The following is a 27,543-nucleotide window of genomic DNA, read 5'->3' on the forward strand; positions in this document are numbered from 1 at the left end:
CTTTCTCAGAAAACAAAATAAAAATCTGGTGCCTTTCATGTGCACACTGCTGGCTTGGTGGCCACCCATTCCCAGGTCACAGGGTGGGGGCAGCACTGCCCCTGCTGACCGCCTGGGCATCATCGTGTGATTGGGGTGGCAGCTTCTGCAGAGTCCTTCTACACCAGGCTGAGGGAATCTCCAGATAAAAGCTATTTATAAGGATCACTTCCTGCCGAGGAGTCCAGCTCCTTCCTCTGGGCCAGTATTTAGATGACGCCACCCCAGATTCGCGCCAGTGGCTCCTTTTCCTGGATGTTATCAGCGGGGACCTCCTTATGGTTCTTTGTGTTTAAATCAGATCCCAGCAACCTGTCACTTGTCAGCTTTAATCATTTCCATTCTTTTTCCTGGGAAGTTTCCAGGCACGCTGGATGCTGGCCGGACTTGCTGGAGCGACAGGCAGTGTGGCCCTGCAGGGTCCAGCCTGGGCCTCCCTTCCATTTTTAGATGTGTTGCCTTTTGGTCAGACATTTCCCCTTGGCTCTCAAGTTTCTCGTTTACATGAAACTGGAGGGGCTGCTGGTCGAGTGCACCAGTAATTCTAGCATTCAGGAGGCTGAGGCAGGAGGATTGCAAATTTGAGGTCAGCCTGTGATAGTGAGTCCCAGCCCAGCCTGGACTACAAAGAGAGACTGTGCCCCACTCACTGCCAAAGGAGACAAAAGGAAGAAGAAGAAGAGAAGGAGGAGGAGAAGGAGAAGGGATGAGGAGAGGAAGAGGAAGGAACAAGATCATTTATATTAATTAGTTCATTAATTAATTTATTTACTTATTGAGATTTTTTTTAGTCAGTCTTGCTATGCAGCTCAATCTGGTCTTAAACTCATAGTGATCCGCCTGCCTCAGCCTCTGAAATGCTGAGATTACAGGTGTGTGCAAGCATGTCCATTTTGAGGGGAGCGGGCTTTTTGAGACAGGGTCTCACTATGCAGTTCAGGCTGGTCTTGGGCTCACTTTCAAGCTCAGGCTGGTCTTGAACTTGCAAAGATGCGCCCGCCTCAGCCTCTTGAGTGCTGGGATTACAGGAGTGCACCACCATGCCCAGCTCATAGTCTTTTTTATTTTATTTTTTGGTGGGGGGGGGGAAGGGTCTTGCTATGTAGCCAAGGCTAGCCTCAGATGCATAGAGACCCTCCTGCCTCAGCCTCTAAGGCAGAGAGGGTCTCACCCACCAGCCAACTTTGAGCAAAAATGCTAACTTCTTTCTTTGCTTGCATTGAGGACTGAGACCCAGGATCCCCTAGGGCTGCAACTTGCAGAGTCCAATGTTTGTTGACCTCTGCAGTCCTGGGGACCAAAAGAACTCGAAGGAGGAGTGAGCTAGGTGTGGTGGTACATGCCTGTGGCCTCACACTTGGGAAGCTGAGGCAGAAGGAGCCCAAAATCGTGTCCAGCCAGGGCAACTTCTCGAGGCCTTATCTCAGCATAAAAACGGGCAGGAGATGTAACTCAGTGTGAAGGCCCCAGGTTCGAGCCCCAGCACTGGGGCGTTCACAGGAGCAGTGGGTCTTCTGGCTTTGAGGACCAGGCTGGGCTCAGAGGCGCCCCGGCAAAGGCCCCATGTGAAGCCCACTAAAGCAGCCTTTTCCATTCTACCCAGCTTGAAGCTGGTAGGCAGGAGGGACCTCCTCTGCCTTAGAGGCCGAGGCAGGATGATTGCTATGTGTTTGAGGCCAGCCTGGGCGACATAGTAAGACCCTGTTCCCCAAAACACAAATGTAATCTTAGCATTCCAGAGGCTGAGGCAGCAGGATCACTGCCTTCAAAATCCAATTGAGTGACATAGCAAGACTGACTCAAAAAAAAAAAACCTCAGTAAATAAATACATTCAAACCTTGTTCCCTCCACATCCCCTTGCTGTGCCCCCTCCCCCAGCTCTCCCTGCAGCCGTCATTTCTCTGGGGAGGAGATGGAGAGGCAGCAGTTAGGACGGGGAGCCCTGAAGCCATGAGCTGGGAGGTCCAGGCTGGCGCTGAGAGTCTCCCCGGAGGCCACCGAGGTGCCAAGCCCCTTTCCCTGCCATTGTCCTCCAGTCTCTGGGTGATCCGGCAGATACCCTGGAGGGACACGGGACCCACCCGGCTGCCTGTGCCCTTTCCTTTAGTCTCAGAAAAGCCAAAATTAGCCTGCCGTTGTTTCTGTTCCCCAGGGCCTCTAAATTGTATCTCAGGAAAGCATTATTGTGCTCTGGAGACCCTATCTTATCGTGGGCCTCGGGAGGCGATGAGTGACAGGAAAATGGTCTTTGACAAATTGGCCCAGTGCGGACAATCACGTGACTTTCCAGCAGCTGCCCACCACTGGGTTAGTAAAACTATTGTTTTGGCTCCCAAATATTTAGCCAAGTAGGAGACTGAGCAGGCTGGGGAGCCACCAGAAGTCTGAAAGCAGAGTGGTGATGTGGGCAGAGGACCTCTGTGGGTCCCTCTTTGGGTTTGATTCTGGAACCCAGAGGGACCCACAGAGGCTCTGCTCAAACTTTGCGATGCTCCTGCCTCAGCTTCCCAGAGTGCTGGGATTACAGGCAGGGACCACCACAGCTGCTTAGAGATGTGCAAGTATTCTCATGGTGGAACTGCTTAGAACACACTGGGTGCCCGGGGACCCATGAGACCTGAGCCCATGCACATAAAGGTTTCACACAAAGAATTCCCTCACATAAAGAATTCATGGCCCTTTTGTACACTCCTGGGTCTCTGGGGACAAAGGACACACTCCAGGCCAGCTCAGTGGTCACCACCGGATATTTGGGGACAAGGCTGGGGCGGTGGCCACAGCACGCAGGAACCTGTGTTACCAGCAGGGACCACTGTCCCACTCTGGGTGGGGTTGGACAGAGGGAAGGGAGTGTCCAGGCCCGGCGACAGCTGAGGGCCATGAGGTCACTGGGCACAAGGCCTTCTTCACCGGCCGGCACTGATTGTCCCGCTGGAATTCCCAGGGCTCAGCCTCCGTTCCCAGGGGCTCTGCTGATGGAAGCTGGGAGTGCTGGCTTTGTGTACGTGGAGTTGCCCTCACACTGGGCTCCACGTCCAGCCATTTTTCACTTTTTACTTTGAGACAGGGTCTTGCTAGTTGCCCAGGTTGGGCTAGAACTTGTGATTTTCCTGTTTCAGCTTTCCAGAGTGCCAAGTGAGTGTCCCTGTGCTTACAAAGGTGTAATTCCACCTTTGGAATTACATTTTCTTCTTTCTGAAAATATGCCCTGAGAGCAAAAGACGGCATCTATTATTCAGCAAAAGAGGTTTGAGATAGATGCGATGACACACCTGTAATCCTAGCACTGGGGAGGCTGAGGCAGGAGGATCAGCACTGGGAAAACCGAGGCAGGAGGATCACAGTGAGTTGGAGGTCAATCTGGATTACATAGGAAGACTCTGTTTCAGAAAAAAATAAAAGGCGCAGCCCATCACCCAGGGAAGGTCTGAGTGGTCCCAGGAAAGCCGTGGACCCGGTGGATCTTAGAAGGCTGTAGGGTGTTTGGAGCTTCCGGTTCCGGGTGCTGTAGGACCAGCATCAGGGCCAGCTGTATTCCGGAGGATGCTGCTGTGCTCAGGTAGTGCCATCGCCAGAGCTACACGGGATCCCCTGGCCACCCACAGTCAGCAAAGGGCTGCTGTCTCCAGGTCCACAGCAGGGAGTACGGGCAGAAAGGCAGCCTCGCCCCGCAGCGCCCCCTGGAGGCTGGAGTGGTCACTGCATGGGTGCTGCTCCACAGACGCCTCCTGGTCACCTGGCCCAGCGCTGAGCCTTGTGCCTCTGCCTCGCTGTTTGCTCAGTGACAGCTCTGCACAGAAGTCCTCTTCGCAACACAGCACAGACGGGGAAACCGAGGCACAGGGAGGACATAGTGAGTGGCAGCTGTGAGGCCATACATGCAGCCCGCCGAGTGGCTATCATGTCCTGCAGCGCTGGGAGACAGGCAGGAGTGGGACCTATATATGGAGTCCCGGTCTCAAGAAGAAAAACAAATGAACAAACAAACAAACACACCCATGGCCAACAGATTGGGTGAGCCACTTGGTAAGAAGAGAGAACACAAGCCCTAGAATGACTCCAGACTCCAGAGCAGGGTAACCAAATAGTCCCAGTCCCCCATCTAAATCGGTGCAGTCCACAGAACCAATCAGAAGTCGCAATTTTCAGTCCTTCGTTTGCATAAGGCCATGATCAATCCAAAGATGTTTCTGAGCCTTTATTTGCATCCCGCAGGAGGGCAAGCTTTCCCATAGGACAGGTTACACAGGGCTGCGGCCAAGCGAGAGTTCCACAGGACGACTGACTATGCTGCTGCCTTATTTGCATGACGGTGAAGTCAGTCTAAGCACTTTGGGTACAAAGGACGACTTTCCCTTATCCTGCAGCTTTGGGAGCCCTTTCCCAGGCCTGCTCGCGCCCTGTAGAGCCGTGAGCCAGGATGCAGTTACCGCAGGTTTTGAAGTGTGAACTGCAGTCGGTCCCTGGCCCCTGTGGCCTGGCCTCCGTGGCTGAGTTTTCCTCAGGGCGAGTGATGTGAGGGTTGGCACGTTAGTGGCAGGAGACAACACAGCAATAGATACTAGAGGACAGCAAGCAGCTTTTTTACTGTCGCCGATGGGTTATGTACGCTACTGAAATGAATGGCAAGAACACTTTCTGGGCTGTGGACGGGAACATGGTGGCATCGCTGGCTTCCCGCTATGATAGATGACCCTCCAACAACCAGATCTCCAGTGAAGCATAAATTCATTTGGAAAAACCGTAAGTTCATGTGAGCGGCACTCTAGGACAGTACCTACTGTACTCGGTACTCTGCAGCTAGAAAGAGGATTCCGCAATGGGTTCCGCCTTCCACGCTTTACAAGAAACAACAAGAACCAGTTGCAACTTGTAAAATTCGGGCTTTCTACAGAATTGCACTTTTACTGCAGACTGTTAGGGACCAGGGCTTTAGCTCAGCAATGTAAGCACCTGTCTAAAAAGTGTGAGGTTGGGAGTTCAGATCCTCGGTACCAAAAATTAAAACTTTAAGTTACTGTGAACGGTTAACTTGATTGAAATTTGATAAAAACAAACAAAAAACAAAAAAACCCCAAAACAAATGAATTCACTTCCACTGGGCATAATCCCAGCACTTGGGTGGTTTAGGCAGGAGGATCTCTGGGAGTTTAAGGTTAGTCTGGACTACACAATGAGATCCTGTCTGAAACATTTTTTAAAAATTCTTTTTGTTAAGAACACTTTGCTGTCCTTTTTGTATGCTTTATCCAAGACATCAAGAACCAGAAAGAAGGGCTGGGGATTTAGCTCAGCGGCATAAGCGCCTGCCTTGCAAGCAGGCAGTTGTGAGTTCGATCCCCGGTACCAATAAAAAGGAAGAAGACAAAAAAAAAAAAAAAAGAAAGAAAGAAAGAAAGAAAGAAGCCCGCAGGACCCCATCCGGCAGCGGCGTGTGTTTGGACTGCTGAGGAGGCAGGAGTGGGACTTGCAGTGCTCAGCTGTTCCCCTGTGAGCTCAGTGGCAGACAGTGTCTCCCTCTGGCAGCACCCCTAGCAGGACGAAGCCCCCGTGATCAGCAGGAGTCACCCACATGTCCCCAGGTATATCCTGGGCAGCCTGAGCTGCAAGAGCTGGATGGCAGCCCGGGACAGTGGTCTAGCACTTGCCAGTCACCTGGCTGCTGACCCGCTGTACCACTGTGAAAATCAAGGCTCAGAAAGGGACCGGACACCACCACTTGGTGCACACGGTACCCAGTGAAGAGTGGGTCATACAAGCTCCGGCTGGGCCAAACAAATGGCAGTCTTTTGTTTGGGCTGGGAGCTGGCCTTTCCTCTTAGGGTGACGACCAGTTCCGGTCAGGAGCCATGGCAGCCTCTTTGTGACTAAAAGCACTGGAAAGGCACACAGTTCCGCAAACACTGCTGTCTGCTGCTGGCTGTCACCATGCCCCTGCTTCCAGCAGGGGTTCTCAACCCTGGCCTCTGCCAGGAGCACCTGTGGCTGTGGTGCTTGATGTTATCCCGCCCTCCCATGCTCCTTGCCAAGGATCCGCTTAGGCACTGTCTCATTAAGTTCGGCTCTCACCAATTTAGGGACAGAAGCAGTGTGGCCCTGTGCTTGTTTTCCAGTTCCAGGTCAAGGGCTCTTGTGTGTAGGGCCAGGGGACCAGCTCAACGACAGGCAATGCCCTGGGTTTCATCCCAGTGCTCCAGGAGGCTGAGGAAGAGGAGCACAAGTCTGTGTTCAGCCTGGGTAACACGGGGACTGAGTGAGAAGGTGCCTTACAAAAAGGAGAGGTGAGGGTGTAGCTCATTGCAGATGCCCTGGGTTCACCCCCCAGTACCAGAAGGAGGTAGAGAGACAGGCAGACAGACAGACTGACAGGCAGAACTTCTAGTGAGACAGCGGGCAGTGCGCCTCTGCCCAGTGTAAGTCTGGTGGACTCAAGGTCCCTCCTTGGGCTTGGGGGCCTGGGCATCGAGCCTGACACGTAAGGAATGATTTTCTCAGGGCTTCTGTGGAGCTGTCTGCTGTCTTCCTCCTCCTCCTCGGTGGTCAGCGCTCCACCCCCGGCCTGAGAGCCGAGAGAGCCCGGGGAGATACGTCTCTGTCCCCTGAAAGAGCTCCAACGCAGGCAGTCTCCGCCCACCGCGGGGCCTCTGCACCACGCTGCACTCTGCCGACACCTGGACACGGCCCTGGACACCAGAGATGCCCTGAGCCCTAAGAAGTGACTGCCACTGCACTTAGCCGTCCCCAGCACAGCCTGTGTGTAGGGCTCCTTCATGCCCCAGGCCCGCTGACATCTAACCACGCGATGCATTATGGGAACGAAGCCAGGTGCAGAGGTGCACCTTCTGTAATTCCACCGCTTTGGAAGCTGAGGCAGGAGGATCCCCACGAGTTCCAGGCCAGCCTGGGCTACATAGCAAGCCCTTGTTTCAGAAAAAAAACTCCCCCCAAAAAGATGGGGAATGAGTCCCATAGTGTGAGTGGTGGGGGTCAGGACTGCTGCCCAGGCCTGTTGGGCTCCCCTCACAATCCTGGGGACCACCAGGAGCCACCCTGGGTGATCATGCGCCTGCCTGGCTGCTGGCAGCCACATTCCTGGGAGGACTCATTGTGTGTTATCTTATCTCAATAGGAAGAGGCAATTCAGGGAAGAATTTCCTGGGGCTGCCCCGCCCATCACTCACATCCAGGGGCACCGGGTTCATTTCTTCTCAGTGTCAGACAAACGGGAACCTGTCTGCCCTCTATACCTCCAGGCTGGGCCGGTCCTTGGCCAGCAGGTGTGCAGCACAGCAGGGGCAGAAGCAACCGTGAACACCTCCAGTTCACCACTCACTGTGAGACAGAGTCTTGGTACACAGCCTAGGCTGGCCTCCAGCTCATGCCACTCCTCCTGCCTCAGCCTCCTTCATGCTGGCCTGCAGGTGCACGCTACCATGCCCAGCTGTAGTTGATACTGGGGATTGAACTCAGGGTCTTCAGATTGAACTACGACCTTAGCAACCCCTCTCCCCCATTTTTTTGGGTACAGGGAATCAAACTCAGGACCTTACACTTTCCAGACAGGCGCTTGTGCCACTGAGCTATAACCCTGGTCTTTCTGTTGTTGTTTTTGAGACAGTCTCCTCTTGTTCTGTAACCCAGGCTGGCATTGACTCCCAGGGATCTGACTCAGCCTCACACAGTGCTGAGTCCAGGCATATGTCACCATGCCCAGTTTAAAGTAGAATGTTTAATTTCTGTCATTTATTTTATTTATCTATTTATTTATGTCCCTTCTACATCAACAGACGGGTTTTCTTTTCTTTCTTTTTTTTTTGTCTTTTTGAGACAGGGTCTCACTACACAGTTCAGGCTGACCTTGAGCTTACTTTGTAGCCCAGGCTGGTCTCAAACTTGCAATGATCTGCCTGCCTCAGGCCTCCTGCGCGCTGGGATTACAGAAGTGTTCCACCACACCCGGCTAACAGATGGGTTTTCAAGTGATTTCTGAGGACAGTGTTTCTCAGAGAGTAGCTTTAGATAGCCTTGAACAGCATGGCTTTGGAGTTTAAGGGACTCTGCAGGGTTGCATGGCAGTCTGAGGGTCGCAGCCTAGAGCCTCCTGCTCTCCAGGGCAGCTGATCGGAACACAGGACCCAGTGTGTGGCTCCTCTTGCAGTGGCCACAGCAGGAGCCTCCGCCAAAGCTGTGGGTTCAGAGATCCCGGTCCTGCGAGGAGAGGGGAAGGAAAAGGTCGAGACCAGGCAGCCCTGAAGGCAGATGACAACCCACAAACTCAGGTCAAGGCTGTCACTGGATGCGGGTCCCCCGGGTGCTTTTCCATGTCCTTGGTGTGTTTCGAACAAAGACTTAGCCAAAACACACAGGAAAGGCAAAAGGCATCCATTTAGAGAAGGTGGGAAAGACGTCCACCTACAGAGTGAGAGTGGCCTGGGTACCAGGATTCCTGGGTTCTCTCTCTGTCACACAAACAGGGTACTGGGACAGTCATCCTGTCACTCGCTTGGTTCACACCAAGTTCCATAGAAAAGCTGTCCTAGCTTCCTGCTGTATGTAAATGAATGACCCAGAACAGTGTTTTTTGATTGGTTGTGCCCACATGCAAATGAAAGACTGAAAAGAGCATCTTCTGATTGGTCCTGTGGTCCAGATTCAAATGAGGACTGAAAATGGCAGGTTTCTGATTGGTCCAAAACGACACTTTTCCGATTGTTTCTGTGTACAGTGAGGCTGGGAGGGTCGGTGCCTGGTTGCCCTGTCTTAATGTGACTTGGGACTTAAGCTGGATTCTAGTTGGGGAATAACAGGGTGGCCCCAGGACTCCAGCAGGGACTCCATGACACACTCGCTTCCCACTATGTGTAGACTGATCTTCACTCATCACTAACACGTAGCAGATCAGGCGTCCCCAAGGACCAGAGTCTCAGTTCCGGGTCTGGGGCCACGCAGCTTCTGTGGCAGCTGCAAACCCCGTGGTGGACATCGCTGGTGATCGCTAGTGGTTCCAGTTCTTTCTCACAGAGCTAAAGCCCCAGCCCTTTTTTATTTTTTATTTTGAGACAGGGTCTCATTAAGTCACTAAGTGGCCAGGCTGGGCTTGAACTTGGGATCCTCCTGCCTCAGCCTCCCCAAACCTCAGCCTCCATGCCTAAATAATTCCTGGAAAAGACTGGGAAAACACAACCCATTCCCCAGTGCAGAGGACTGAGGCACAGGCCTTTGTCCAGAGCTACATTCCGTCTTAGGCCTTTTTATTTTTATTTTGAGTCAAGGTCTTGCTTAGTTGCTAAGCTGCCTAGGATTGGGTTCAAACTGGTGGTGATCCTCCTGCCTCAGCCTTGTGGAGTTCTGGGATCACAGGTGTGCACCACCATGCTTGGCACAACCTACTCTTTGTGGTAAGAGAAACACCTCCCTGCCACTTCCCCCTCCACCTGTCTCAGGAAGCCGACTTTGCTGGCTTCAGCCCCAGGAGCAAACATACCTCTTCTCTTCTCTCCACCACTATCTGCACCCCAGGGCAGCCCTGGCCTTTCTCGAATAACAGCTCAGGATGGGCTTGGAGGAGCTGGGCACACACCTGCCCTCCTCCAGGTGGGAGACTTGAGGACCTGATACAGACACTGATTCTCTGTCCCCACAGCAGCACGGCCAGGAGTGTGGGCTCCGGGATGCAGAGGGACATGGGGGCTGAGGTCTGCAGCACCTGGACACCAGTGGAGCTGTCGAGAAGCTGTCCTAAGGTCCTGGGCTGCCACAAAGAACGGCACTTGGGTCAGGATGCAGGGGATCCTATATGTGTGCGGGTGTACACCTGTAATTTTGGCCCTCAGGAGGCTGATGCAGGAGGATTGCTGTGAGCTCTGTGCCAGCCTGGGCTCCACAGTGAGTTCAAGGCCAGCCAGCACTGCACAGTGAACCCCTGTCTCAGAAAACCAAAACCAAACAACCACAAATCACAGGAAACTTCTCCCCAACCAAACTTCATCTTAAGTAACAAACATTTGCTCCACGCCTTAGAACCACAAGTCTAAGCCCAGGCTGGGCAATTTAGCACCTTTGAGAGACCTGTCTCAAAAATTTAAAAAGGGCTAGGGCTGTAGCTCAGTGAGCAGGCCCTGGGTTCCATCCCCAGTACCAAAAACAAAACACAGCAAACATTTCCGGAAACCAGGCCTAAACATCCTGAGTGCTGTCTTTCTTATGGAGGTGACCCCGGGGGAACAGCCCAGGTTGTAAGCAGCAAACCTGCTCCTGTTACTGGGAGGCAGAGAGGGGAATGCCCAGCAGGCCTCAGAACAGGAGGTAGCCTCTGCCAGCCACCCCGGGGTCACCCGGGTGAACCTGCTCCCACCCTGGCTTCTCCTCTGTTGATCCCACTACAGCCTGACTGGATCTGACACCCCAAGACAGGAAGGGGCCTGGCCAGAGGGAGCCCGAATTCCCCAGCCTCAAAGTTGCCTCTCACATTGGTATTTCCTCTCCCCTCCTTTCTTTTCTTCACACTGGGAATTGAACCCAGTGACTCAGGCTTGCCAGGCAAGGCTCTATCACTGAGCCACACCCCAACCCCCAGTCCTTTTTTTAATTTTGAGACAGAATCTCACAGTGTCACCTAGGGTGCCGTCAAATTTACAATCTCTCAGCCTGCAAGTAGCTGGGATTACAGATGTGCACCTCCATGCCTGGTTTGCATCCCATTCTTCTTTGTTTGATTTATTTGTCTGAGGCAGGGTCTCACTATGTACCCCAGGCTGGCCTGGAACTCATAGTGATCCTCCTGCCTTGGCCTCCTGAGTGTGGGGATTACAGGTGTGTGCCATCATGGCAGGCTTGCATGAATTTATTATGTAACAAAACAGAAACAGGAACCAAGCCATAAAGTCTCTCCAGGAGGAGCAAGACCATGTGACCAGCTGTACCTGCCTGAGTTTGGGGCTTCCTGACCCTTCCGTTGCAAGACAGAGACAGGAAACGCTGGGCAGACTTCAGGACATGGACAGCCATGCGCTAGAAGCCGGGGAGGGGCCCTGGCTGGGGGGCTCTGGGTGCAGGAACTGGAAGGCAGCGTTACAGGGGTGACAACTTAGTTACGTGGCCGCAGGAGAACTGAGGGGATCCTGAACTTGCAAACCTGGGAAAAATGCCCAGGGGGAATTCTAAAGGACTGTGATTAGGGGGAGAAACCATCATAAATCCTAGTCAATAACCGCACGACTCAGTGCAAACCCATCAAGCTAGGAAAGAGGGAGAGAGAACAGCCAATGAAGCCCCGCCCCAAAGATGGGGTGCGAGGTGCCAGTCAGCACCCAGTTTTCTTTTTTTCTTGAGACAGAGTCCTGCTAGGTAGCCCGGGCTGGCCTTGAACTTGTGGGGAATCTCCTGCCTTAGCCTCCGAGTGCTGGGATGACAGGCAACCCCATGCCTGGCAGGAGCCAGTTTCAAATGGTGTGTCCCCCCACCCCCCCAGGCTGGTTCAGCTGGGAGCCTGGCTCCTTGGTGGGTGACAGGGCGATGCCCTAACCTCCAGCGCCTGACGCTCAGTGCTGGATTCAGTGTTGCAGACATAAAGCTGGGGGTCACAAGGCTTTGCGGGGTGGGCCTGTGAGCATCTGTGTGACCGCCTAGCTGCTGCTGTGACAGCCGCTGGACAGGGGCGACTCTTACATCAAAACAATACCCCTGTAATGCCATCACCGGGGAAGCTGAGGCAGGAGGATTGCCGTTGAGTTCACGTCAGCCTGGACAATATATAGAGTCTCAAAATAAAGGAACTAACAATAAGTAAGTGAAGCTTGCAATTTGGTTGCCAGCCGTTTCTGGTGTTACTGTCTGGGTGTTAGTAAATATAGCCTGGTTACACAAAATGGGAACATCAGGGGACATGGCAAAGAACACCGTGCTTCTGGCACTTTTCTGAAAAACGGAAATGATCCCGAGATTAGAAGCGTATTTAAAGCTAAGCACGTAAACATGAAAGCACTGTACATTAAGCAGCCTGCGTTCCCCAACCGGGCTCTGAGGAGCCCTGATCATTTCTTTCCAAGCCTCCGGCAATGCAGGCGCTGACCCTGAGGCGCGCGCCCCCTCGTGGACGCAGGAGGCAGTGCCCTGGGCAGGTTCGCGTCGCGAACCGAGGACGCTGCTCTGAGCGCAGCTAACTCGGGTCTCCCCACCATGCCGAGGACTGAAAATAAAGAAAATGCCGCCTGCGCCATCTAAGAGCAACATGGGTTCTTGGTGGAAACGTCCTCATAAACCAAAGAAATGTTCTTCAATTCTATTCCTAAAAGTGACTGACCGACTATTGACCCTCCGAGCTGTATTATAATCATGTCATGTATAGTAAAATCATACTGTGAAAATCATTTCTCTCCCTTTACACATAATGAGCATTTCCACATTTTATTGTTGTTGCTGATTTGTTTTTGAGACAGGGTCTCGCTTCGTGGTTCACACTATGAACCACTATGAACTCTTTGTGCACCCCAGGCTGGCCTCGAACTCAAGGTGATCCTCCTGCCTCAGCCTCCCCAAGCGTGCACCATCACACTCAGCTCTGAGGAGGTTTCTGTGGAAATGGGACCCCAGGAAGGCCCAGGGTGGGGGAGGCTGGTGGCAGGCTGTGGTGTGTGGAGCGGCCCCTGGGGACTCCAGGTCTCACCCCACGCTCCACTCAGCACTCTGCGCTCGGGACCCAGGGTCATCAGAGTCTCACAAGTGTCAGGGTAGCTGGTGCCAAGCCAGGATCTGAAAACCAAGCCCAAGCCCAATCCCAAATGCCACCAAGCACCACAGGCATCAAAAAAGCCTAGAAGGACAGCACCTCAGAAAGGGGACAGTGCGTCCACTGAGAGGCACAGCCACCCCATGTGACAGCTGTGCTGTCCGCCCGGTGTTTCCTCTAAATGGCCTCCAGCAACAGGACTGTTAGGGCTCCAGCGTGAGAGCTGTCACACACGCCTTGCTCAGTGCTATGGCAGGAGGCTGAGTGCACCAAGGTGCTGGACTCGGTGCCCCACATCCAGCACCCTGCAGATGAGCAGACCTGCCTGCCCAGCTCCAGCAGCTTTGGGAAACACAGTGTGGTGTTGTGTGTGTGTGTTGTTGCTTCCCTGTATGTGTGTTTTATTTTTTAGCCCATTTTTAAAATCTTTACTTTGACATAGTCTTCCTCATGACCCTTCTGCCTCAGCCTCCCGAGTGCTGGGATCACAGGTGTGTATCGCCATGCCTGGCTACACTGACACTCTGAAGCTTGTTGTTCATGCATTTACTTCTATGGGACTTGGACAGTGAGTGAATCATGAAGACTGAGCTCCAGTTGGGCGAGGCAGTGCACACCTGTGATCCCAGCCCTTGGGAGGCTGAGGCAGGAGGATCACGAATTGAAATCTAAACCAGGCTACATAGTGAGATTGTCTCAACAAACAAAAAGAGACTTCTACACCTGCATGACTGTGGAAGCTCCCTGGCCACTGTGGGACGGCAGGCACTGGAAGCCACACTGGGGAGGATTTCAGGCCAAGAGTGGTGACAGCCCTGCCCCGCATGCATGGCCCTGGGTGCTGTACCTCCAGGTCTGAGGTGACAGATAAGGCCTCGGACAAGCTGGTGGATGATGTCCAGGCCCGGGGACACTGCATGGGTGGGGAGGAGGGCAGCTTCTGCAGGGTCGTGTCCCCCACCCTCATGCATCCATCTGTCTGTCCGTCGTTGGGCAGCTTCACTGTACCACAGGCTACCTGCAAGTTCAGGAGAGGACAGGCAGGGACGGTTACCAGGGGTGGCCAAAAAGGATAGGGAACATTTAAATCTAAAACAACATAACCAGCCAGGCACAGTGGTGCATGCTTGTACTCCCAGAACTAGGGAGGCTGAGGCAGGAGGATCCCAAGTTCTAGCCCAACCTTGATAACTTAGTGAAATCCTGGTTAACTATCAAAAATAAAAAGTGCTGGGATGGGGTTGGGGATTTAGCTCAGAGGCATAAGCACCTGCCTTGCAAGCAGGTGGTTTTGAGTTTGATCCCTGGTACCAATAAAAAGTTAAAAAAAAAAAAGTGCTGGGATATAGCTCATGCAGTACTGGGTTCCATCCCTAGGACCATAACAATACAGTTCGCCAGGCATGGTGGTACACACCTGTAATTCTAGCACTTGGGAGGCTGAGGCAGGAGGATTGCCATGAGTTCAAGGCCAGCCTGGGCTACATAATGAACTCAAGGCCAGCCTAAATTACACAGTGAAACCTGTCTCAAGGTCCACCAACAAACCAGACAGTGACCTGGACACAGCCCAGGACCATGGTGAGCACTGCCTGCTGCCCTTCTGAGGGTGGTGACACAGAGACCCTGGGGCAGGTGGGGACGCAGGTGGCACCAGATGACAGGGAGAGTGAGTCCCATCCAGCCTCACCCTCCCAGCTCAGCCTCAAGACACTGCTCCCCCTGCACCCTGCAAAGCCTCTGGAAAGCAGTGTCTGGGTGGCCGTCCGGGCGGGACTCATGTCAGGCATCCACGAGGCGGAAGGCCCCACCTGGCCACCACCGAGCCCTCAGGGACAGGGTCTGCGCTGCACCCCAGTACCCCAGAGCACACAGCCTACTATCTGTACAGTGCAGACCCCAGATGCACAGGGCTCGTCTGAAGCTACTCATCCCGGGCTTGTTCTGCAGCACTAAGGGCTGAAACCAGGGGTCACCCCTCAACCCTTTCTTCAGCTTTTGTGTGGAGTCTGGGGCCTTGCAGGGTCACTTCAAGTTCCCTAGCCTGGGCTTAAACTTGCAATCCTCCTGCCTCAGCCTCCGGTGTGCTGGGCTAACAGGTGAGCACCCCCACACCTGGCTATACAAAGCTCATCGCCTAGGAAGAAAGCCACTTCCAGAGCCACCCAGCGCACAGGAGACTCACTGCTCACACACCCTCCGCCCCTCTGCTGCCCCTGCACCCAGCTTGCAGCTCCTGTCTGGTTCCCTCCAAAGACACCATTGCCTCCTCCCAGGGCTTCCCAGGGCTGCTGGACCCCCGCTATGGCCACAGACACTCACCTGCTGCACCAGCCCCAAGGTCAGCTCTGTGGGACTAATGGCAGCCACCGTCCGCAGGGACTTACAGTTCCACAGTGTGCTGAGCTGCACCCAGTCTGAACCCTTTTAGTGGGACACAGAATTTTAAAGTCAAGAAGAGTTTTCTAAAAACGAGAACCCCCGCACACCATGCTCTGGGAACTGAACCTAAGGCCTTCATACCAAACTACATTCCAAGCCCATTTCTACATTTCTTCTTTTTTTTTTTTTTTTGTTTTTTTTTTGTTTTTTTTTTTTGTCTTTTTCCTTTTTATCGGTACCAGGGATCGAACTCACGACTGCCTGCTTATAAGGCAGGCGCTTATGCCGCTGAGCTAAATCCCCAGCCCCTACATTTCTTCTTTTGAATCCTTGTTGAGCTGCTAAATTGCCCAGGTTAAGCCTGAATTTGCAATCAGGAGGCCGAGGCAGGAAGATAGCAAATTTGAACCTGGAGTGGACAATCTGGCAAGTTGGTAAGACCTTGCCTTAAAATATAATAATAATAATAATAATAGTAATAATAATAGAAGGGTTGGGGATGGAGCTCGGTCCAAAGTCTCTGGGTTCAATCCCTATTTTTGCAAAAAAACAAAAACAAAGCAAAACAAAATAAAAAACAGGAAAGAGAGAGAAAGGAAAAAAAAACCACCAGGCATGGTGGTGACACTTGGAAGGCTGAGGCAGGAGGATCAACATGAGTTTGAGGCTACCTAGACTGCATTAAGAGACCTGTCTCAAAAAAAGAAAAAAAAGAAAAAAAGAAGAGCTTGGGAAAGTGGGACTGTGCATTCTTATGGAAGGGACAGGAAAATCAAACTTCGCAGTTGACACTAGTTTCTACAGCACGGCACTCGTGTGTCTGTTAGTAAGCTGCCCGATGCTGTGCGTGGACACTGCGTGACGCCATCCACACTGCTCAGCAGCTTCGGTAGCGTGCAGAGACCTGGTCCCTGGGCCCCGTCTCCGGGCTCCCGTCTGCTCCGCTGGTGCGGGGCAGCAGCACCTGGCTGTCGGGGCTCCCACTCGGCTCCACGGCTCTTCTTGCCCTGGTCCTTACCACACAGGAGACGGGGATGAGCTGAGTCATGGGTTAAGGCACAAAGCGGGGTCTTCCACCCTCTCTTCCCCCTCCCGCCTGGGGTGCCTGTTTGAGCATGCCGGGTGGCACACGTCTGTGATCTCAATGCTCAGGAAGCTGAGGCAGGAGGATTGCTGGCAGTTGAAGGCCAGCGAGGGTATACAGTGAGGCCTAGTCTTTTTTTGTCTTTTTCCGTTTTATCGGTACCAGGGATCGAACTCACGACTGCCTGCTTGCAAGGCAGGCGCTTATGCCGCTGAGCTAAATCCCCAGCCCCTGTGAGGCCTAGTCTTAAGAAACAAACAAGAGGGGCTGGGGATTTAGCTCAGTGGCATAAGAGCCTGCCTTGTAGGCAGGCGGTCCTGAGTTTGATCCCTGGTACTGATTAAAAAAAAAAAAAAAGAAACAAACAAAAGGGAGAGGGTCAAACTGCAGGTCATGGCACACGTGTGCCATCCTGGGCTTCTAGCCTCGGTGCCTACTGGAAAAAGTCTCAGCCAGGTACGAGGGACAGAGGGTGCAACTGACTGGCAGGGGTGGATACAGCGAGGTCCAGTGCGGCATGGCCCAGGGATGTCAGGAACCAGGGCATGGCCCGCAGCAGGTACTTGGGCCGCTGGTCGTGGGCCACAATGGCTGAGGCGTAGAGGAGCCCGGCCAGGGCATCCAGGAACCTGGACCATAGGTGGATACAGGAGAAGGGCTTCCCCTGGCCCTGGACAGAGAGGAGGGGGCTGGGAAGGGGTGACGCTGGACCCCAAAACCCAGGTTCCTGAGTGGTCTAGCAGGTTGCAGGGCAGCCCTCAGTCTGAAGACAGTCATCAAGAATGTGGCTTGTTAGGCTCTAGTTGCTTCCTTGGCCAGGTGAACTCCTATTCATCCCTCGGAACCTGGTTTCAACTTAACCTTGGGAAACCTCCCCTTACCATTCTACCCTAGGGGGAGCCACTGCCTGCTGACAGACACATGGCAAGGGCAGGAGCCTGACTGTTCCAGGGGGACGTGTGGAGACTGGATCAGGAAGCCTCGGCCCAGCCTTTCTGTGGTTGGGACATTTATTCTGAACCAGGCTAGCAGGAGATAATATTCCAGAAATGTGGAGCCCAATGAGGTAGTTTTGGAGACTAAGTAATGGAAATACTGGTTCAAAAACAAGACACAGCCTGGAATTCCAGCACTCAGGAGGCCTAGGCAGGAGGATTGCTGCAAGTGTGAGACCAGTCTGGGCTGTCTCAAGACAACTAAGTAAATAAATAAGCATCCTCAGGACTTGGCAGGTCATTCTGTATCCCACTGACTTTGCCCCCAAGCCTCTGTCTCTGGACACCCTTTGCTGACCATGGTGGCCACGACCTGTCTGTCATTCTCGGTTCCAGGCCTAGCCTAGCCTTACGATTCTGCAGAGTGGGGGGATCTGGGATGCCCAGGCGCCAAGGACTGCGATGCCCCCCAGCAGGTAGCCGAGGACGTCGGTGGTTTCCTGTAAGAGTGACGACAATGCTCAGGGCTCCCTGAGGACCATCCCATTGGCCCAGGAGCGGCCACGCGGGCGTCCTGCTCTGCTTTCAGAAAGTTGCTCCTAACAAGGCAAGGACACCCCATCGAGCTGCCTGCACCCGCATGGCCCAGCCTCACCGGGGGCAGGTTTCCCAGAAGTCTTCGCTGAGATCCTGGGACTGGAACCCACATCTTGGGGACAGCTGCCCAGAGCGCCCAGCCTGGGACCAGGCCCAGCAGCAGGGCCAGGACGAACACCGGGGTCCGAAGCCGCTGCCAACGCCGCCGCCTCGTCCTTGCTCGTGTGCCCGGACCTGCAAGAGACAGCGACACCTGTCACCCTGCCAGCTGCTCCGTCCAGGCCCCGGAGGCCACGCCCCTTCCCGAAGCCCCGCCCCGCCCTGCAGCGGGGTGCGGGGGATGCAACCCAGGATCTTGTACTCAGAGCTTGCTCACCGCGGAGCAACGCCTCCAGCCCCCTCCCTTTATAATTTTTAATTTTTGACAGGGGGTCTGGCCTGCGTAGAGCACGGTCCTTCCTTTCTTTGGTTTTTTTGAGACAGGGTCTTGCTGTGGAATCCAGGTTGGTCTTGAACTCACAGCAATTCTGCCTCAGCCTCCTCAGTACCGGGATCACGGTGTGCACCATCACACCTTCCTGTTGCCCCAAAAGCTCCCATCTGTGTTCCCAGCCCAGTGGCGCCTCTTCCTGCATCTCTGAAGCTGCCCCTTGCCCAGTTCGCCCTGTCTGAGCTGCCCAGCTCTTGCGGCTGCACAGAGCTGGGGCTCAGGGAACCGAGATGGGGACTCAGCCACAGCTCAGGGCATGACGAGGACACATGGGGGCAGGAAGACAGACCATCACTCACCCACATCCAGCCGGTGCGGGGATGTGCAGGGCCGGAAGACGATGCTCAGGAAGCCCAGCAGGTCCACAGCTGCCAGATAGGCGCCCGTGAAGACCTGTGCGCAGGATGCAGGCAGGGTCAGGACGTCGGTCCGCACCCCTACTCCTGCCTGCAGCTCATAGTGCCTTCCCAAGGGAGCCTCAGAGCCTGATGCCACACAGGGTGCTCATGGGATTGACCCAGGTACACAGGTGCCCGAACAGAGATGGGACGAGTGATGGTAAACTGCGGCGGCGCCATCTGTAACCTCTCTGAGCCCAGCTCGGCTCTGCAGAGCAGGCCTAAAACGCAGTCTTCCTTTTTTTTCCCAAATGGTCTTGCTCTGTACTCAGGTCGGCCTCTAACTCATGGCTACCCTCCTGCCTCAGCCTCCCGATGCCTAGATTACAGTTGTGCACCACCACGCCCAGCCCCCCCCCCCATTTATTTTTCATTTTTAAAGCAGCTGTCTGGAGACAGCTCATAGAACGTGCCTACAGCAGCCCCTGGAGGTGAGACACGGATGCGCTGCAGTTTATTCCAGGCCCTCGGACTTTCAAGGAAGCAAGTGCGTCCCATGTCGCTGAGCCGACGTGGAGTGAGCACAGGACAAGTGGGTCACACTGGAGGTGTGATGGAAACACACGGCGAAGGCCTGGACTGTGAAACAGGTCGCCATGAATCCCACACCCACGCATCCTCCTTGCCACTGTCTGGAGCAGCTCTGGAGTCCTCTTTACTGAGTGTTTTATGAGGTGTGATCAAAAGTACAGTGACTACAGGATGCTGGGTCCTCATCAGCTATATTCACCGGATCTGACACTGCAGACTCTGGCTCTTTCCCAAGTCACAATGACCACCGAAGGGGAACATTCTGAGTCATTTCAGGACATGGAGGCAGCAAGATAACCCAACTAGAGACCCTCAGGGAAGAGGACTCGGGAGGAGAGACAATGGGATGGGGGTGTGGAAGTAAGGGAGGATCTGAGGAAGTGAGGGAGGATTCATAGCCAGGGGTCTCATTTCAGAAAATGTAAACATTCCCGGTGTGTTCAGGTCACATCTCTGCCTATCCAGGGGATCTGGGAACAGGCAGGGCCAGGGTGACAGGTTACTATTCCAAACACGACTCCAAACACGAGAGGCCTTCTTATGGAGGCCTTTGGGCGGAGGCTGTGGGACTTGGAGAGCAGATAGAGGAGGCCAGCCCGTGGCGCATAGATTCCCCGACACCCGCAGGCCCGAGTACCTGGATCGGGAGCTGCCTGGCCAGAGCCGCACCTGCCACGTCACACAGGCTGCTTAGGAGGCGGCATGCAGCACACAGGGCTGCTGGGTCCTGTCTGGGTTTCGCTGCACATCTCAGGTAGAGAAGCCTGCGGGACGGGTGTAGACAGAACACAAGGCCAGGAGTTTGGAGAAGGTAGCACAGGTGTCTAAAAGTACAGCTGCAGCCAGGACACGGTGGCACACACATGTGAGCCCAGACCTGGGAGGCTGAGGCAGGAGAATTTCCACAAGTTTGAGGCCAGTCTGGGCTACAGAATGAGACACTGTCTCAAAAAACAAAACAAACCAAAACAACACCCCAAGCTCCAGTGACCACGTGGTCAAACTACTCCAAGTGCTGGAAAGTCAAGCTTGGCCAGGGTCAGTATGATCCCACTGCTACCCAGCTAAGGGCTGGTGTTAAACCCAGGCTAGAAATGTCAAGGGATTTGCTGAAGTCCCAAGGGCTGGTGGCAGGGGGCATGTGATGTATAACGAGCACTTGTTCAGTCCTCTTGCGTTCTGTCCTCACTGAGCCCTCCCGCTAGTCCTATGAGGAGTCAAACCCATTCCCTGAGGCCCAAAGGCGTTTTTTTCTTTCTTTTTTGAGACAGGGTCTAGCCAGGCTGGCCTCAAACTCTCTGTGATCCTTCCGCCTCAGCCTCCCCAGTGCTGGCGAGCACCCACACTGGGCTGCAAGGTTTTATAACTTGTTTGGCCACTGCGCGAGGCAGCTAGGAAAAGCAAGGCGGACAATAGGACTAGGGCGCCCAGGGCGCTCACCACTGCGCCACCCGGCTCCTCCCACAGAGGCCTGCTCCAGGAGCCAGGTCTCACTGCGCTCTGCATCCGAGCAGAAGCGACATCGTTCTGACCCGGCCCGGGCTATGTCCCTTCCCACCCTGGACTCCTACATCCCCTACCCCGCCGAGTCCCCGTCCCCGACCCTGTCCCCCTTACAGCGCGTGGGCGGCGACCCAGCAGCAGGCGGCGCAGAGCCACAGCGCGAAGGACGCGCACACGCGGCGGCGCACGAAGCAGCGACCCAGGTAGCTGGGGTCCCCGGCTGCCGCCTCCCCCATGGCACCGCGGTCCGGGCGCGAGCCAGTGCCCGCCCCACCCCGGCCCCGCCCTGGTCCCCGGCTCAGGCTGCCCTCCAGCGGTGGAGAGCGGAGACGCCGGCACAAAGGCTCGGCCCGGGAGCACCGACCCGGTAATCGCCAAGGATGGGGGACCGGGTCCCCGCCTTTGTTAAGCACCCATCGCCTGCCCAGGTGCGCCATTTCCCGAGCCAAACAACGGGGACGCAGCACCGGGAGCTGGGGACCAGGGCTCGGGGTCCAGGCTGGATGGGTCACTCGGTGTGCCGAAGGGTGCGGCGTGGACCCGGCACCGGCGGTTCGGGTCGCTGCGGAAGCTGCGCAGGCCCAGGGCTCTTCTCCGCATCTCCAGGATCCCCGGTTCCTTCCCAGTTGCCCCTCCCATCGGGGTCCGGCTGTTTTCTGGGAAATAAACTATTATAATTTTCCCAGGGGCCTTTGTCCCTGGACTAACACACTTGACCCTTATTTCGAGACTAGGTCTGCTGAGTAGCTAAGGTGCCCAGGCTGGCCTGGAACTTGTGGTCCTGTGCCTCGGCTTCCCTGTCTGCTGAGACCACAAGCTGCACCTCGGCACCTGGCTACTATATTAGAATTGTTAATGTCCTCACTGATTTCAGTGAGTTTGCTATTTTATTTTTTAAAAATACAGGTTTAAACTGGGCATGTAGCACATGCCTGTAAACTTAGTACTCAGGAGGCTTAAGCAGGAGGATCCCTACAAGTTTGAGATCACTCTGGGTTACATAGTAAGTCAAGACATCTCTGTCTAGAGCAGCGTCCCTCCCTACAAACAGAGCAAAGCATAATATGGGATTTTGAGTATTTCAATTTTAATGTCAGCCTCGTCAAATGGAAAATCCTGAAGGATTTGTTGACCTAGGAATCCAGTGGGGTACAGATCCACCCAAATCAGGAATGACAGCTCCCCGTGTCTGAGACAGGCACGGAGAAACTGACCCTTTGCCAGGGATCCCCTCCACTTAAGGTCACTTCCTATGGCCAAGTCTGAAGAGCCTTGAGTCCAAACAAACAAAATTCAAGTCCGGGGTGGTGGCACATGCCTATAATCCCAGAGGATCTTGAGTGTCAGCTCAGTTTGGACAATTTAGTGTCTTAGCAAGACCCTGTCTCAAAATGGAAAAAAGAAAGGGAGGGAGGGACTAGGAAGTGAGTTCAAGGCCATGCGGACAGCAGAGCAAGATGGTTGCTTTGCTTTTGTGGTTTTGTTTTTTGGAGACAGGGTCTTTTTTTGTGGCCCAGGATGGACTTGAATGCGTGGTGATCCTTCTGCCTCAGCCTCTCAAATGCTGGGATTACAGGCATGCGTAGCCATGTCTGGCTAGGCCACTGTTTCAAACAAACAAGGCCATAAGAAAATAAAAATAAATAGAAACTCAGCTCTGCCATCACACTGGCCACATGCCAGGGGCTTAGCAGTTACCAGGGGACAGTGCAGCTCCTGAGCATTCGTCCAGCAATGCAGTGCTGAGTACCAGCACCTGGGCACTGCGATTCTGACTGCTCCAGCCCATGCACCCGACTGCCAGGCAGGGACGTGGTCACACACACACAAGGTGCTCTGTAGCGACTGGCCTGACCTGTTCACTGCACTGTGGTCATTCTGGGGAGGGGCAGAGGGACAGGTGGTCTTGGTCTAGGTGCTGCAGTCTCAGTGTTGCCCGCGTGTGTCACCTGTCACTGTTACACACAATTATGTTCACCCAGTGTCAGCCGAGTCTGCCACGCTGCCCTCAGCTTGTAGAGCACACGACTCCTTGCATGCAGGCCTCCTCGGGCAGCCGGGTTGTCCTTCACGTGGGCTGGATACAGTGCAGTTGGATTTCTGCAGGGGAGAGGGCTGAACCCTGAGCTCTGCCCTTTTAGTTTCTGGAGTCTGAGTCAGAGGCTGAGTTACTCAGGGTGGCCTTTGCCTTTCAAGCCTCCTGCCTCAGGTTCCCCAGGGGCTGGGACTACAGACATGTGCCACCTGTCTGGCAGCCCCTGGGTATTAGGAGTGGAAATCTGGGGTAACTTTCCTCACTGCAGACTTAACAGGGGCAAGAGGTGCTTGACAAGAGGCACCCACCCGACTTCCTCTGAGTGCCAGGTTTTCCAGCTGAGCCAGGGAAACACTGGCTTCTTGACAAATATCTTAATTTCCTGAAAGTCTACAAGTGGCAGATATATAATACATTCTGCTTTAAAAGAGAGGTGCAGTGTCAGGCATAGTGATGCAATCTGTAATCCCAGCACTCAGGGAACTGAGACAGGAGGATCAGCACAGGTTCAAGCGGTTCAAGGCCAGCCTAAACCACATAGCGAGACTCCGCCTCAAAAAACCAACCAACCAAACAAAAACCAAAACAAAAAGGTGGTGCAGACTTCCAAAAGAGTATAGTGGCGAACAGAAAAGAAACACCTTCTCTGAGATTTGGTGTCCAGATGCCAAAACATAGCAATGTGAGGATGAGAGACAGAGAGAGCACACCCCTGCGACCCAGCACAGATCTGAAGCAAGAAGTAAAGCCAATGAGAGAGCCGAGAGACCTCAGTGCCGAGCAGAGGTGGGCAAGCAGTGCCTTGTCCCTGAGCCCTGAGCCACCCTGGGGGAGAGGACTGGACCTGCGTTTGCAGTGACCATTGGCCTCTGCAGAGAAATGCACCAGTAGACTGGAGCAGTGGACCGCAGCGGTTATCCGGAGTCAGACACCTGTTAGGAGAGGATGGTAGACGGCTGGTAGCCGTCTTGGAGACAGGCCAACTGAGGTAAGGATTCCAAACTTGGAGCGGGTTTCGGCTGGTTCCATTTATCGGCTCCCAGTGTCAGGTGCGCCAGAACCAGGTAAAGACTGGTAGGAGCTCAGGGAGCCGAGTCCAAGCTCACAGGAGGCACATGGCATGTTGTGGGCCAAACAAATCAGGTGCCAGCCTCACTGCTGGAAACCAGGCTGACCACACAGTGGGACCTGTGTACGTACACCTATGTTTGGTTTGCTGGGATTCTTTCCCATGGTCCTGGGCTCTGCCTGTCCACGTTGTCTACCAGTGACAGCAGACACACACCCTGAAGTGGACACTGTTTTTTCTTTCAGGGGGAGTAACAACTGTTGTTTTTACTTCTTCCCTCTCTTAATCACCAAATTTCCTAAAGTTGAGTAATCTTCCTTCAGCCTTGCTTCTAATCTCCCCCTCTTCTTCTATTTCTCTATTTTTTGCCCCTAATTGTTTTCAATGTTTTCTCCCCTGAAGGTAACATTACCACATTAAGGGAATACTTATTGTATACAATTTTCTGGTTCATTTTAGGCTTTGTTATCTGTCTTGATTACTTTTCTCTCATTGGTGGAAAAAAATACCCAACATCCAAAATCAAGGAAGAAAGGTTTATTAAGCTTAGTTTGTGGAGGTTTCAGTCCACAATTGGCTGGCTCCAAGGCAAGGTGGTTCATGGCAGAGAACAAACAGTTCATGGTGACAGAAGACAGCAAAAGCAACCAGAGCAAAAAGGGAGGAGTGTAAGAGAGAAGACTTTCTGTCCCTTACACTGTATGGAGGTCACACCCACCCTAGGGAGGGTGTAGCACTCACACCCACAATTCCAGCACTGGAGCATGAATCAATTACAAATTCTAGCAGCCTGCCCCCATGCCTGCATGAGGCTTTGGGGGACATCCAGACACAAACCTCAACATTATCTAATAACAGATATAGTCCATACAGTTAAAGATGGTAAATTAGTAATGACCACAGCTTGTCATTTTCTAGGCTGCATTTGATGCTACTGCTGATGGTACCACTTTACCAATGTGACATCATTTTTCTAATCAGCTGTTCTTGCTATGCCAAGAATGAGACTGCCAAGGGTCATAAACAATACCACAGGCCAAATGCCAGGGCCGGGTCAAAAAGGTACCAACTCCTCATTCTCAATAAACTGAACAGGCAGTATCTTCCCACAGAATAAAACTCAAAAGCAGCTACACCTAAAGACATCTTTGCGAAGGAGCCATTTTTCTAAGGGTTCTCAATATTAGCAATAAAGCTATTGGTCATAAGGAATTTACAAGCACCAACGCAGGAATTAAACTACAGACCAAAAACAAAACCCCAAAAAACAAGACAATGAAAAACAAAATGCAACTCCAGATTTCCAGCTCACCAAAGGCAAACCCAGGGGACAATAAGGTGGAGCAATCAAAACCCAAAAGCAGCTGAATGAACTCTAGAAAAAAAATCAAGGCAGAAATACCTCACAGATAACTAGAGATGGTGACAAAGACATGCACAGTGACATAGAGCAAACACAGGTAACAAAACAGAAGGGCTTAGGAAAACGATGGAAAAATGGAAACACAGGAAAGAAATGCCATCCATAGAGCAGATTCAAACTATCCAGGAGATTACAGACCCCACTGCAAATACTTTTAGCAGAATAAACCAATGTGAGGACAATCTCATATAGACAGGATTCCTTAAAAATAGCAAGGGATCACAAAAAAATCAATCCAAGAGTTGTTAAATGATGAAAAGAAGAGTAACAAAATGACATAAAAAAACCTGTTCATAGAAGTCAGCGCAAAAACTTCCAAGCGGGGAAAAAGAACTTGATAGACAGATAACTGAGGCACACAGAACTCTAATTAGCCATGACAAAACAAACAAACAAACAAACAAACAGAAAAAATCCAAAAAACTACACCAGGGCATATAATAGTCAAGATTCCAGAAATTCAGCACAACAACAGAATATTAAAAGCTGTTAAAGAAAAGAAACAAATCATCTATAAAGGGAAGCCAATGAGAATCAACGGCAGACCTCTTAAACCCTCAAGTCAAGAGGGTGGAGTGAAGTACTTAAAGCTCTAAAAGAAATCAACTTCCAGCCCAGATCTTTTAAAATTGATGCAGAAATAAGAACATGACAAACAGCACGTGAGGAAATTCATGAGCCAGTACACCACGATGTTCTGAGGACATTCGAGAAAGAGGTAACAAGGACTACAAAAACTCCCACAGAATGAATCCACCAGGCAAAAGAACACTTAAATAGTGACGGGGTGGGGAGGAACCAAAGACAGGACAAGGATAAATCTGTATGTATCAGTTCAAACCTTCAACGTACACGGTCTCAGCTGGGTGTGACAGCACACACCTGCAATCCCAGCACTTGTGAGGCTGAGGCAGGAGGATTGCTGCAAGTTTGAGACCACTCTGGGGCTACAAAGTGAACTCAAGGCCAGCCTGAGCAAGACCTTGTCTCAAAAAACAAAAAAAAAAAAAAGAAAGAAAGAAAGAAAGAAAGAAGAAAAAAAACTCAATTCATCAATTAAAAGAAACAGACTGGCAGAATGGATCAAGAAGCAAGACGCCACCATATGCTGCATATAAGAAAAACATTTAACTTAAAAAAAAAAAAGAAATTCATAGATAAAGTCAATGGATGGAAAACAATACTCCATGCACAGGAACCTGGAAAAAAGCAGCAGTATCCATTCTTTTTTTTTGGTACCGGGAATCAAACTCATGACCTCGTGCTGGGAAAGCAGGTGCTTATGCTGCTGAGCTAAATCCCCAGCCCAGTATCTATTCTCTTTGCAGACAAAGTGGATTTCAAGTCAAGATTGAATGAGAGACAAAGAAAGTCACTACATCCTTGCAGAAGGAATGATCCAAGAGGAAGAGGTAACAATCATAAATACATAGGCATCCATAAATACCAGGGCATCCAACTATATAAAACATATTAAGGACATGAAAAACCAAATAAGCACTAATAAATTATAATGGGGAACCTCATGAGCCTACTGTCACAAAAGAAAAATGGACAACCCCCCCCCCCAAAACAAATACTCAATAAAGAAATGTCAGAGCTGACCAAAACTTTTGAACAAATGGACTGAATCGATGCCTGCAGTGTTCACCCCACAGATCAGGACACACATGCTTCTCGGCTGCATACGGGACATTCTCCAAGACACACAATAGCTCACAGAACACACGCAAGTAAATGCAAAGGGACGGAATTACCCCATGCATCTTATCAGCCCATACTGCAATGAACATGGAAATCAATAGCAAAAGAAACCACAAAAACTTCACACATTCATGGAAGTTATTTAACACCTTCCTGAATAACTAACAGGTAACAGATGAAATTAAAGAAGAAATTAGACAATTAAGTGATTATGCCATGATTATGCCAATACAACATACTGAAACTTAGAGGACACAATGAAAGCAGTGCTATGAAGGAAATCTACAGTAGTGAATGCTCATGTCAGGAAAACAGAGCAATCTCAAATAACAACCTAACATTGAACCTCAAACTTCTAGAAAAAGAAAAACAAATCAAGGCCAAAGATTGTATTAGTGAGGATACTATAATGATCAGAGCAGAAATTAATGTTTTGGACACTAAGAAAAAAATAGTTCTGGGGCTGGGGATTTAGCCCAGCGGCATAAGCGCCTGCCTTGCAAGCAGGCAATCGTGAGTTCGTTCCCTGGTACCAATAAAAAGGAAAAAGACAAAAAAAAAAAAGAAAGAACTATTTTTTTCTTTTTTTTTTTTTTTTTTTTTTGTCTTTTTCCTTTTTATTGGT

At 52.3% G+C, this 27,543-nt stretch overlaps 1 protein-coding gene across 4 annotated transcripts; it reads right to left on the bottom strand.

Moving 5' to 3' along the window:
- Positions 1 to 7,782: 7,782 nt before the first annotated feature.
- Positions 7,783 to 27,448, bottom strand: Tmem44 (transmembrane protein 44). 4 transcript variants are annotated; one of them, XM_003476956.5, is made up of 10 exons: positions 20,802 to 27,448; positions 19,822 to 19,948; positions 18,555 to 18,648; positions 17,824 to 17,999; positions 17,582 to 17,668; positions 16,733 to 16,903; positions 16,054 to 16,188; positions 15,090 to 15,191; positions 13,615 to 13,785; positions 7,783 to 8,248 (listed from the first exon to the last, which is right to left on the bottom strand). In XM_003476956.5, the coding sequence occupies exons 1-10, from the start codon at positions 21,122 to 21,124 to the stop codon at positions 8,234 to 8,236; spliced, it is 1,401 nt and encodes a 466-aa protein (XP_003477004.4). In that variant the 5' UTR covers positions 21,125 to 27,448; the 3' UTR covers positions 7,783 to 8,233. The 4 variants fall into 4 exon arrangements, with proteins under 4 accessions (XP_003477004.4, XP_063117323.1, XP_012996253.2 ...); XM_063261253.1 differs by lacking the exon at positions 7,783 to 8,248 and adding an exon at positions 12,430 to 12,790 and having other exon boundaries at positions 16,114 to 16,188; XM_013140799.3 differs by lacking the exon at positions 7,783 to 8,248 and adding an exon at positions 12,430 to 12,790.
- Between the last annotated feature and the right edge of the window lie 95 nt (positions 27,449 to 27,543).

Source organism: Cavia porcellus, unplaced genomic scaffold (assembly GCF_034190915.1).
Source record: "Cavia porcellus strain 051 isolate PalLab524CR breed Dunkin Hartley unplaced genomic scaffold, mCavPor4.1 scaffold_14, whole genome shotgun sequence".
Classification (NCBI taxonomy): Eukaryota; Metazoa; Chordata; class Mammalia; order Rodentia; family Caviidae; genus Cavia; species Cavia porcellus.

Coding starts and splice junctions, on each gene's coding strand:
- Tmem44 (XM_013140799.3), bottom strand. CDS start 21,124: ATGGCGCACCTGGGCAGGCGATGGGTGCTTAACAAAGGCGGGGACCCG. Junction 19,949..20,801: donor TGGGTCGCCGCCCACGCGCT/GTAAGGGGGACA, acceptor CCCGTCCCGCAG/GCTTCTCTACCTGAGATGTG. Junction 16,189..16,732: donor ATGCCGCACTGGACCTCGCT/GTATCCACCCCT, acceptor CCCATGACTCAG/CTCATCCCCGTCTCCTGTGT.